The 13,209-nt window shown below is 47.5% G+C and overlaps 1 protein-coding gene across 1 annotated transcript in view; it reads right to left on the bottom strand.

Moving 5' to 3' along the window:
• The window catches only part of CNTFR (ciliary neurotrophic factor receptor), a 1,036,238-nt gene that overhangs the window by 98,569 nt on the left and 924,460 nt on the right, over positions 1-13,209 (bottom strand). The window contains exons 5-6 of the mRNA XM_033935683.1: positions 8,822-8,939; positions 4,471-4,637 (exon numbers count right to left, since the gene is read on the bottom strand). Coding sequence (XP_033791574.1) covers positions 4,471-4,637; positions 8,822-8,939 — 285 coding nt within the window. The remainder of the gene's footprint in view (positions 1-4,470; positions 4,638-8,821; positions 8,940-13,209) is intronic.

Here is a 13,209-nt window from a genome sequence, read left to right as displayed (position 1 = left end):
TAGGAAAATCCGGCCCTGAATACGGCTGTGCATCCGACAGCCATCCACTGCAAATGAGGTATGAATTAGAGAATGACACGGGGAGCGATCCCCGCAGGCAGCTGCGGCATGGCTGCGGTTTGGCTGCGGGTTATGGAGACTCCAAAGCCAAATCACCGCAGACACGGGGACAAAAGTTTTCACCGCCCGCAAAAACGGTGAAAAGATTTGTCCCCGCAGGCCAATGTACCCCTTTCTAGGAACCGCTATTTACCTGTGTTTCACCGTGTTCGTGACCGGGTGTTCGATGTCTCCGCCATGTTGTCTGTCTCCTCCAACTCTCGATCCAACTTGCACGTTGCCGCATTGACTCCGTCCCCCAATATACTGGCTCCTCATTTGTCAGATCAACCCTTCCTGCCAATAGAACCCGCCCCCCCCCGATGATCGCCGGCAGGAAGGTGCTCAGCCCTTCATGCCGACAGAACCAGCCCTCCCCAACGATCGCGGCAGGAGGGTACCCATCCCCTCCTGCCTACCCCAACAGCCCCCCCCCCGATGATCGCAGCAGGAGGATATCCAACCCCTCCTGCCAGCTCCCCAACAGCCCCCCTATGATCACTGGTAGGAGGGTGCCCAACCCCTCCTGCCGGCCCCCCCAACGGCCCCCTATATCGCCAATAGGAGGGTGCCCAACCCCTCCTGCTGGACCCCCCCCCAACGAACCCTCCCACCCCGGAACCCCCTTAGTCTTACTTTCCAAGTTGGACCGGACAGCTCCTCGCTCGTCTGGCCAGCAGGCCTGCCTCCGTCCAAATGAGGCGGGCCCGCCCCTCCCCTCCCCTGCCTAACCCACAGGATCCTAGGGCCTGATTGGCCCAAGCACCTAAGGCCCCTCCTATAGCGGGAGTGGCTTTAGGTGCCTAGACCAATCAGGCCCTAGGATCCTGTGGGTTGGGCAGGGTAGGGGCGGGCCCGCCTCATTTGGACGGAGGCAAGCCTGCTGGCCATACGTGTGAGGAGCCGTCCGGTCCAACTTGGAAAGTAAGACTAAGGGGGTTCCGGGGTGGGAGGGTTCGTTGGGGGGGGGTCCAGCAGGAGGGGTTGGGTACCCTCCTATTGGCGATATAGGGGGCCGTTGGGGGGGCCGGCAGGAGGGGTTGGGCACCCTCCTACCAGTGATCATAGGGGGGCTGTTGGGGAGCTGGCAGGAGGGGTTGGATATCCTCCTGCTGCGATCGTCGGGGGGGCTCCAGCAGGAGGGGTTGGGTACCCTCCTGCCGGCGATCTTAGGGGAGGCCATTGGGAGGACCGGCAGGAGGGGTTGGGTACCCTTCTGCTGCGATTGTCGGGAGGGCCGTTGGGGGGGGGTCTACAGGAGGGGTTGGGTGCCCTCCTGCCGTGATCGCTGGGGGAGGGGAGACTTGCAGCCGTAGCCGCGGTCACTATGCTAATCACGGCAGGGAGATCTTTGCCGCGATTAGGTACAGCGGCCGCGTCTACTTACCATTTAGGCTAACATTGTAAGCATTAAAAGTACATGTCGTGTTTGTTTTTGTATAGTTATTAACTAATATTTAACTTAGTTTTAAAGTTTTAAAGAATGTTTCCTTTATACGTAAATAAAGAAAAGTATTTAAAATCGTACCCGTTTGAGGCTTTTATATATGCAGCGGTGACGGTGACGGGGCGGTGAATGGGGTTGCGGTGGCGGTGACGGGGCGGTGAATGGGGTGGCAGTGGCGGTGACGGGGCGGTGAAGGGAATGGCGGTGACGGGGCGGTGCAGAGGATGGTGAGACGGGGACGGGGCGGTGACGGGGACCAATTTTTTCACCGTGTCATTCTCTAGTATGAATCCATGACATCCAGCCCTGGGGATGTAATTTATGTGATTTTCTTTCAAAAATGAAGCTGGCAAGTATAAAAATTAACTTTAAAATCAAATCTGGAAAAATCCAAGATGGCCACTGAGGGCCTGTTGTGACTAAAAATAGCCCGGGGAAAACTACAGAGAACCCTAAAAAAAAAAAGATTTTAGGGCTGGAGAGGGGGGGGGGGGGCAAGAGGCATAAGGCATTCAGGAAAACTACCTCAAATCCCCTTTTTAAAGACCCTCCCCACCCAAATCTCTGCATCAACTGTTAGCTTGTACTCACAGAAACATGTGCTGACAGGAAAACACTGCAGCCTCTCACTGTGAGAAACTGCAGACAGAGCTGAAAACAGCTCACAGGGACATCTTTTGCTTCAGTGAACTGGAAATCCTTATTGAATGACATAAGATATTATTTTCATGTGGTATATTTTAGTTGTATATGAATTTGGGAGGGGGGTGGGGGTTAAATCTTCTTGTTGTATGATATTGTAGATTTTCAAGTGATGTTGTACTATAATTGTTTGATATTTACTGTACACTTGATGTAAGTTATAAAATGAATAAAGAAATTAAAAAAAAAAAAAAAAGTCTTCTGACTGCCCCACCAGTCTGACCACCACGGCTGGAGACCTCCGCCACCCTTGGACACGCCACACAGACGCCTGGCAGAGGAACGCAGTCTGGCTCTGATCCCGGTCACGCCTCCACGGAACTGCTCAGCCTGCGCTCTATCCACTAGCCGAGGAACCTGGGGTGGGCAAGCTCCCAAGGGAACGGTCCTGACAAACAATGTGCAGCAAGTACGGCTCTTGTGTACATGTCCAGGCCAAAAGAGAAGCGCCAGCACACATCGGCGCTATTTCTTCAGTGCCTCGCCAGTACGGCTTTCACATGGAATGTTTGCAAGGCTCATATTTAGGCCCAGAACAGGCGCTGATATGCGTTTTGCTCCGACACAATCGCCTGTTTGTTCCTTCCCGTCTGCCTTTAAAACTTGCAGGAGCTCCTTCCGCTTGTTAAAGAAGAGAGAAGCGACTTTGTTCAAGTGAAAAATTAATTAATTCCCTCCTCAAAACCTTCTACTCTGCCTGGTGAAAACATTTTGGCGATAAAGCCATCATTCCCGCCTTGCAAAGGAATACGGTACTCATGACCTCGTTACCGTACATTTCATAATTTGCAGCCATCTTTACCGCCTCCGTGAACACTTGAGCCCTCTCGGCGCAAACACGGTGTTAAACCGCGTAGGCGCTCGTTTTGCGCATCAGCCTTTAAGTCTTGTACCCAGGAGCAGCCAGACTCGCTTGTAGGGTAATGATCTCAACACATTCACTCTCTCTCTATCACACACACACAATTAGTGAGTCACAGAAGAAAGTTAACAGGATCATAATTAGACTGAAAACTCAAGTAGGGACCCTCACTTACATGTTAATTTACAATGCTGCATGCATCTGATACAGTTATAGAAATGATAAATATTAGTGCATGTGATGCCCCTCTCTCACACAGATTTTTTTCTCCCTCTGCCAATCTTGAATGAAATCCGCTGCCCTTTACCTACTTCTCATGTAACCTTTCACTTCTTGCACTCTGTAATTCAGGATTTTTTCCCTTTGCCAACTTCGATATATTCCACTGCCCTTTACCTATTTCTTATGTAACTTTCACTTCTTGCATTCTGTAATTCGCTGATTGTCCAGCCTTCTTCAATGTGAACCGCCTAGAAGTCTTTCGACTATGGCGGTATAGAAAAATAAAGTTATTGTTATTATTAAGGTGGCCAAACAGGTTGAAAAGGTGATGATGAAAGCTAGAAGGATGCTAGGGTGCATAGGGAGAGGTATGGCCAGTAGGAAAAAGGAGGTATTGATGCCCCTCTGGTGAGACCTCATTTAGAATATTGTGTACAATTCTGGAGGCCACACTTTCAAAAAGATATAAAAAGGATGAAGTCGGTCCAGAGGAAGGCGATGAAAATGGTGCGTGGTCTTCGTGATAAGGCGTATGGGGACAGACTTAAAGATCTCAATCTGTATACTTTGGAGAAAAGGCGGGAGAGGGGAGATATGATAGAGACGTTTAAATACCTACATAATATAAATACGCATCAGTTAAGTCTCTTTCATTTGAAAGGAAGCTCTGGAATGAGAGGGCATAGGATGAAGCTAAGAGGTTCTAGGCTCCGGAGTAATCTAAGGAAATACTTTTTTACAGAAAGGGTGGTAGATGTGTGGAACAGTCTCCCGGAAGAAGTGGTGGAGACAGAGACTGTGTCTGAATTCAAAAGGGCCTGAGATAGGCACGTGGGATCTCCTAGAGAGAGGAAGAGATAATGGTTACTGCGGAAGGGCAGACTGGATGGGCCATTTGGCCTTTATCTGCCATCATGTTTCTATATTCTAAGTGGTTTACATTCAGGTACTTTATCAGTCCCGATGAGTTCAAACTTTATCTAGTGTACCTGGGGCAATGAGTGGATTAAGTGACTTGCCCAGGGCCACAAGGAGCAGTGAGGGATTTGAACCCACAGCAGTCACCTGACTTCATCATCGTTGACCCTGACCCCCAGCATATAAATGATATATATAACAGAAGTTGCAGAAGACATACCTATGGAATACTCTTCAAAGGTGATTGACGTACTGTTCTTCCCCAGGGCATTGGTCACTGTCACGGTGGCCTTGTACCTCTCCGTGGCGAATACTTTTCCGTATTTGATATGACATCTGTTTTTAGGGAAAGCATCTCTCTCGCAGGTCAGCTGACTTAGGCCTCGTCTGTCAACAGAAGTGCATAGGTAGAGCCTGTCAGCATCAGAGACTAAATCTTGCTACCAATCCACCACAGACCAAGGAAGAATAAACATGGAAACATGCTGGGAAGAGAGATCCACTGAAAATATTATGGTTTAGTAGATGGCCAAAATGTTTCTCCTTCTTAATTATTCCTTTTTTAAGGGCCAAAGCTATTAGTCTCCAAGATGCAGTATATTACTTACAATGCACACATTTTCAACTGGCTGAAACAGAAGATTTGATAGCTTACGGGAATTACCACAGCATAGATCATCGGTTCATATCCAGCTCATAAGGGGCTTCATGAGGAGGCACTGGTGGTCTTAACCCAATTCCAGAAGCCTTCACCCCGTAGAATCTGCTACACACAAGTTCACTGGTTGGTGGCACGGAGATGCCTTCTTTTAAATTTATTTGATCCAAGACTTTCCTTCAACTCCACTGAGTTTCGATTTGCAACTCTCTGTGGATGCCCCCTCTCCCCAGACCAGATTTTAATATCCTCCCATTCAGCCCTGCCAACAATTTCATCATCCTTGCTCAGAGTCACTAAATAACAGCTCCCTCTAGAATCTACTGCAGGCAACTTCATGTCTGCTTTTGAGAGATAGCTTGAGACTTCCTGCCATCTCCTTCCTTAGGATCTGTGAATGCCGCTTCTCCAGTCCTGGCAGCCTAAGGCATAGAAGCTTCTGCATGATGGCCCACAGCAGCTGAACGACAAGTCCTCCAAGATGTAAGGTCTACCTCCTTCTCACCCTAAGGAAACTTGTGGAACTCTTGGCAATAACAAGTATACTGTATTTACTGTACCTGGGTGCCTGAGAGGGAGTTAGGCAGCGGTCTCAAACTCAAACCCTCTGCAGGGCCACATTTTGGATTTGTAGGTACTTGGAGGGTCGCAGAAAAAAATAGTTACCGTATTTCCTCATGTATAGGCTGCTGGAAATGCCGATGTAGGTTTTAAAACTCATAGATAAGTCGTCCCATGTTACTAGCCACGGCTTATCCAAGAGTTTTAAAACCTACATCGGCCTATACAATACCTCTTGGACGGCCACGCTTGCCTCCTCCAAACACAAAGTGCAGGGCAGGAGTGATATTTGTGATCTCAAGCCTCGCCCCGCGCCACTTCCTGATTGGCTGCCACTAGTTCTCTCAACCCTTGTAGAGCAAAATAATCTACTACATTTTTCTAAACAATAGATTTACTTGTGGTAAGAGACAGGCGTATCATGATTTGAGAGTTTCTATTTACTACTTTTGTGATTAGTGTTTTTTTAAATTTTTTTCATTATTATACAATATATTTCGATGATACAGCTCACGAAGCACACACCTGCAGATGTAGTTCTGTAGTTTTTTACACAAAATAGGTGAGGTAGGTAGGATGGGACAGGCGTAGGTGATTAAAATTTGAAGTCAGGATAGACCAGAAATAATATGGAAATTATAAGAGGTCCTATGATCTGATCACCCACGATTATGATACGCCTGTCTCTTACCGCAAGTAAATCAATTGTTTAGAAAAAGATAGCAGCTTATTTTGCTCTACATGGGAACAGCTAATATTCAAGATAGACATACTCAAGCTAGCCTGTGGTAGGCTTTTTAAATATTCTTCAACTCTTTTGGAAACATCCATATTAGATCCAATTTGCTCTACGCCATATGTAATTCTGGGTAGGATGATTATATAATAAGAAAGTCCTCTTCTTCTTGGTTTACGTCAGTTCTCGCAACGGCAGCCAATCAGGAAGGGCATGGGGCAAGGCTTGAGATCGCAAATATCGCTTCTGCCCTGCACAGAGTGTTTGGAGGAGGCAGGCGTGGCTGTCCAGGAGGTATTTACCAGTGAGAGAGGTATGTAAAAGGGGCGGGGGGGGGGGAATGATATATTGCTCCATGCATAGGCTGTCCCATTTAAGCAAGCCACGCCCACTAGGCCGGTTTGCAAAATCGATGTATATGGGGAAATACGGCAATGTCTTATTAAAGAAATGACAACTTTGCATGACAACTCTTGTCATATAATAACATAGTTGTAATATAGCTTATATATCTTTCCTTAATTGCTTCTGATAATTTCAGCTATACACAGCTGAAAGCAGAAAACTATCAAAGTATCAACTGCAAGAGACAAGATTTTGGACCAACTATTTTGAGGCCCTCGGTATTATAAAGAATGATTCTTTATGGAAAATTTGTGCCTTAAGTGTCCGGCGGTCACTGCATCTGCATGCGATTGAACTCCACCTCACAATCACGTATAGACACAGGAAAGCGCTTGAGTGAGGTTACAAGTTTTCTATAAAGAATCATTCTTTATAATACTGAAGGCTTAAAAATAGCACCAGGTGGGCCGCATGCGACCCATGGGCTGCGAGTTTGAGATACCCCTCACCGGTACTGCAATTATACCACTGGACAGCAGGGGGTGCTAGCTTAAGAGTAAACTACCGTAGGGGAGGTGGAACTATCTTGCTGAGTCAGGGGAGTGGGACTCAGACAGCAAGAAGTTCATATACCCTAGAGTGGCGTCAGAGGGGTCCCACAGCCAGAGATTTCCAGAGAAGAGGGCTCCCTTAGAAGAGATAATTCATAGCTGTGAGCTGAGGCAGAGCCCTGGGAAGTGAACTGATTCAAGTGCGTGTAAGAGAGACGAGTACTCTTTGCTTGGCTAAGGTAAGCCACCTTTGAATACTGAATAGACTATTGCACTTAGTGTTGGGGGCAAAGTAGCCAGTAGCCACAACCAGATTTGGGGGTCCTTTAAGCCACAGGCCTTTATAGGAAATTGCATTTGAACTGAGAGACTATTGTGCTTCCCCTGAGCCTGTGAAGTAACAGTCTCAGGTTTGTAATTGATGGGCTAGCATAAGTTTTTTATGGAAGAGACCTCAGTACGGAGGAACTGAAATAAACAAATAAAATTTGCAATAGTATCTTCCGGGCTGACAACTCATATGTGGACAATCACTACAGCCCAAGTGAATTTCTCCCGTACATCATAATGTCTCTACCTTTTTAATGATAATGTGAGACAAAAAAAATCAAAGTCCTTCGTAGCCCAAGGGAGTAAAATCTGTTGAGAGCTTCCCTCCGATGCCTTTTTTGCGGACAGGTTTTTCCTACTGTTTTGAATCTGCAATGATTTGGAAAACGTTCGGCTCCTGAACAAGACAGCAAAACAAAGCTCTGTCGGACTTTCCTTTCAACACCGATAAGTCTAATATTTTTGGACATTTCAATGTTTTCATTTGTCGGATATCTTATATATTTTGTCATTGCGCTTACGTGTAAATGGATAGTAATGTATTGAAGATTTTTTCCGTGAGAGAAGGGTGAATAACACGCATATATTTTTTCATTTGTTGTTTAGATTTGGAGTTTGATTTTTTTTTGTCTCATAGAAACATAGAAACATAGAAATAGACGGCAGATAAGGGCCCACGGCCCATCTAGTCTGCCCACCTTAATGTCCCTCCCCTACCTTTGCCCTGTGAATAGATCCCATGTGCCGATCCCATTTGGCCTTAAAATCAGGCACGCTGCTGGCCTCAATCACCTGTAGTGGAAGACTATTCCAGCGATCAACCACTCTTTCAGTGAAAAAGAATTTCCTGGTGTCACCTCGTAGTTTCCCGCCCCTGATTTTCAACGGATGCCCTCTTGTTGTCGTGGGACCCTTGAAAAAGAAGATATCTTCCTCCGCCTCGATGCGGCCCGTAAGATACTTGAACGTCTCGATCATGTCCCCCCTCTCTCTGCGCTCCTCTAGCGAGTATAGCTAAAAGGTAGAGACATTATGATGTACGGGGGCGAATTCACTTGGGCTGTCATGATTGTCCACATACGAGTTGTCAGCCAGGGGGAAACTTGCAAATTTTATTTGTTAATTTCAGTTCCCCAGTACTGAGGATTCTTCCATAAAAAAACATATACTAGGTGAAATAAAATTATAGAATCATTTTATACTGTATCACCTTCCCCTCATCGGGTTATACGGTGAAAGGTCTCTCCCTCCATGCAATCTGCCGGTCTTTTTTTTGGTATTTGGTTAAGGATTTTCATCAAGCTTAGGGTTTTTTGGGGTTTTTTTTGCCTTTGTGGGGATCACTAGATACTGCCAGTCCTGATTCGGGTGATATGGATCGGATACTCACCTGACGCTAATGTTGAAGCTATTGGGGATATACGTAGGGCTCGTCAGGTGCCAACTGCAGTAGAAGGAGCTTGGATAGCTGTTGGATCTGCATGCCAAAATCGGTTCCCTGGGCGGGTCTGAAAAACACAACAAGAAGTGCAATGTGATGCCTGCGCCACACGGAGCCACACCAAACTAAAAACCAACGCGGTCCAACGTGTTGTACCGTCTCCTCCTCGGCTCTCTTCGAAAGCCGTCTGTGTAGACCAGGTGCCAGTAAGGCTGCAAGAAGGCTTCCAACACTCAGCCATTAAAAAGCAGTGTTGGGATGTTATTTATCCTAAGTGGTTTACATTCAGGTACTTTATCATATTTCCTCTATCTGTCCTGGTGGGCTCAAATTCTATCTAGTGTACCTGGGGCAATGAGGGGATTAAGTGACTTGCCCAGGGTCACAAGGGGTTTGAACCCACAACCTCAGGGCGCTGAGGCTGTAGCTCTAACCACTGCACCACTCTAGAAACCAAAATGTAGTAAAAGTGAGCCAAGTAAAGGACAATCAAGCCATTGTGACATCACTGATGAGGTTGGCTCTTATTGGTGGAATGAGGCATTATGATGTCACAATACCAGCTCTGGCTATGAGAGGCTGAAACTTCACACTATTTATTTATTCAGTTTTCTTTACCATTCTCCCCAGGGAGCTCAGAACAGTTTACAAGAATTTATTCAGGGTCACAATCTATCTAATGTACCTGGGGCAATGGGGAATTAAGTGACTTGCCCAGGGTCACAAGGAGCAGCGAGGGATTTAAACCCATAACCTCAGGCTGCTGAGGCTGTAGCTTTAACCCCTGTGCCACACCACTCCCTTAATATGTGAAGACTTCCCCCATCTCACCAGATTACTGGAAGCAGTGAAAATTCGGGAACAACGTAGGTGCTGCAGATGTCACATTTGTACCTTAAGAATGAGCATTCTACCTAGTTCCTTTTTCAGAGCTTGGTGGATTCTGCTTTCCAGGTCAACTTACCAAGTGCAGTATAGCAATATTCTGACAAAAAAAAAAAAAATCCATTGCAAAAATAATGAATAATTGGTAGCTCAATGAAGATGAAAAATCAATGCTTAAACACGGGCATATTTAGGTTGCATTTGGGAACAATTTCAGCGGGCCAAAGTTAGTCTAAAGTCAGTCAGCACCACAGTGAAAGAAATGATAACCTCCCCACGTGCGGTTCTGAGGAAGAGCTGAGCAGGCAAATAGTCAGCGAACGGCAAAGTGAGCGAGATACAGCTTAAAAACAAAACCCATGACAGGAGAGCGCTGAAGAGCATATGCTGTGAGAAGTTTAGTACAAAATGCATTATTGACCCGGCACTCTAAGAACTGATGTGAACATACAGTATTTGAGTTAGCAATTAAAGAAGGGGGGGAGGAGAGGAGGGGAAGGCAATGGTAAAAATGTTGCAAGGAGACCAAAGGATTGGAATGGAGGCACCACTCAATGACATGGGGGGAGGGTAAGGGAAGGGGGGGGTGAAAGGGTGGGATAGGGTAGGTCATATTTAAAAAAAAATTGGGGGGGGGAGGAATGAAAGAATATATGTATGGAAGAGGAGATGCAAATGTTAAGAGCCTTAGCCAATAGGAAGAGGAGGAGACAGCGGATGCTGCGGATGGGCAGACTGGATGGGCCATTTGGCCTTTATCTGCCATCATCTACAATAATAAAACGCTAAGAGTGCATGCGCACTCTTGAACGCCGTGTTGCCTGATCTGTAGTTCCGTGGCCGGCAGAGTGCGCATGCGCACTTACCACGCCTCTCTCTGTCTCGCAGTGGGCTTACCGGCTCTGACCAGACAAAGGTCATTTTTTTGTTCAAAGCCCCCGCCGCGGCTTCTCTATTGAACCTCACCAGAGTCGGAGAAGATTTCTGACTCTGGCGGGGATCGAGAGAGGAGACGCAGCGTTGGCTTTGAACTAAAAAATGAACTTGGTCTGGCCGGAGCCGGTAAGCCCGCTGCGAGACAGAGAGATGGCATCTGAATATTAACAGCGACTCGGCAACGGGGGAGGGGGAAGAAACCTAAAGTAAGCCAGGCTAGGGATGGCTGCACATTTTTGTTTTTGGGCAGAAAGGATGATTTTCAACAGACAAAGCCGCGGTGGAGGCTCCTTTCTCGAGCCGCACCTGCGTCAGAGAAGGCTTCCGATGCAGGCGTGGATCTAGAGAGGAGCCGCGAAAGTGGCTTTTAAAACAAAAATAAACTTCTCAAAGTAACTAAGGGAGCTGTCAGCCTAAGGGTAGTCTAAAAACAAAGTTGCCAAAATTCAGTTGTAGAAGTCAAGCTTACATCTGACCGGCTCCCTTACTGCCCCCCCACTTCCCTTCCCGCGGTCCCGACTACAAACCTGCCGATTCCAGCAGCGTATGCAGCACTCTACACACGCTGATTCGGGGCCTTCTACTGCCCTGATTTACTCTGCCGCGTCTCTGATGATGTCATCATGGACGTGCCAGAGTAAATCAGGGCAGTAGAAGGCCCCGAAGCAGCGTGTGTAGAGTGCTGCACATGCTGCTGGAATCGGCAGGTTTGTTGGGACCGCGGGAAGGGAAGGGGGGGGGCAGTAAGGAAGCCGGCCAGACCGCGGGAAGAGAAAGGGGAGGTAGGGGAAACGCTGCTGCTGCACAGGGAAGTGGTGTGGGGGGAGGGAAATGGAGGGGGAGGGAATACTGCTGCTGTGGCTGCTGCACAGGGAATTGGAGGGGGAGGGAATACTGCTGTAGCTGCTGCACAGGGAAGTGGGGGGGGGGGAGAGAAATACTGCTGCATAGGAGGCAGGGAGAGAGACAGATAGATAGAAAGAAAGACAGACAGCGGGAGGAAGGGAGACAGAAAGAAAAGAAGAAAGACACAAGGGCAAGGAGAGACACAGAAAGACAGACAGACAAAGGGGGCCAGGAAGAGAGATAGACAGAAAGAAAGATAGCGGGAGTGAAAGAGAGACAGAAATAAAGACAGACAGACATATATTCTAGCACCCATTAATGTAACAGGCTAAAATACTAGTGTTTCTATAACCATAAAGCTTTATGACATCACAAAGCAGATGTAAAGATCCTTAGCCTATAGGAAGAGGAGATGCAAATGTTAAGAGCCTTAGCCAATAGGGAGAGGAGGAGACAGCGGATGCTGCGGATGGGCAGACTGGATGGGCCATTTGGCTTTTATCTGCCATCATGTTTCTACGAATCAAATTATTCACAAAACTACAGGCAGCGGTATAACTTTCAACAGGCCCAGTGCCTCAGTACAGCAAAAGATCCATTAGTGTAGGAACGTCTTCCAGTTGCCTTTAGTCCTGGCTGTAACATATACGACCTTACAAGGGCCTGGCATTTTGCCACATCTTTGCTTCCTGCGGGCTGGTGAATGTTAAATATAAAGTACCTTCAATTTGATGCAATAATACTGAGAAAAACAAAAGGCAAACCACAAGCTGATTTCTCTGTTCCCACCTCCTGCCCCCTATTAGCCACGGTGATTTGCAGTCTGCTGCTTCTGAGAGAACGATGCTGATCTTTCCAGAAGCCCGGGCCAGTGAGCAAGATGGGTGCCGAGTGTCAGGGGTCTGTACAAGACACCAATTAAGCAGAGATCAGCAGAGCAAACGTGGCATGGCCTTGTCATGCGTTTCCGCACAATCTTTCAAGCGCAGTCTCTGCTGTGAAAGAGGAAGCTTTGTGCCAGCCAAATGCAAGGAGCACAGGAAAAGAAAACACGATAGCGACCTTTTAATATGCCGTATTTCAAGCACGTTCTTAATTTGCTGGTCAGGCACATGGAGGGGCATAATCGATAGTGTGCCGAAGTCTGAGGTTGGACGTTTTGGGCAAGACGTCCACAAACCCAGTAGGAAAAATGTCCATATTCAAAGCTGCCAAATGAGCTAGGTATACGTTTTGGTCCCTAGGATGTCTGCCTCTTTTTGCCCATTTTCAAAAATAAAAACATCCACGTGAAAAACGCACAAAAGTCAAGTTTTGCAAACGGACCCACCGAACTACCTTGTCTGATCGCGGCAGAGGAATCCCCATCAGCTGAGCCGATATCAAGGATTCCTGGCGGCTCAGCTGATGGGGATTCCCCCTGCCAGGATCAGCTGAGCCGCGGAGCCCTACACTTCTCCCCCTGACATCTCCGATATCCCCTGACATTCCAGACCTTTCCTGACATCCCATGACATCTACACCTCCCCCCACATCCACCCCCCTCCCACATCCTCGAACCTCCGTACCTCCTGCCTACAGGGCTGCGTGCTGCAAATGATGGGGCTTCCCCCTCCCACAGCATCTTGACCTCCCTACCTGGTTCCAAAGCCCCCCTCACCATGAGAACT

Source organism: Geotrypetes seraphini, chromosome 1 (assembly GCF_902459505.1).
Source record: "Geotrypetes seraphini chromosome 1, aGeoSer1.1, whole genome shotgun sequence".
Lineage (NCBI taxonomy): Eukaryota > Metazoa > Chordata > Amphibia > Gymnophiona > Dermophiidae > Geotrypetes > Geotrypetes seraphini.
This window is presented reverse-complemented; position numbering and strand designations above follow the sequence as displayed.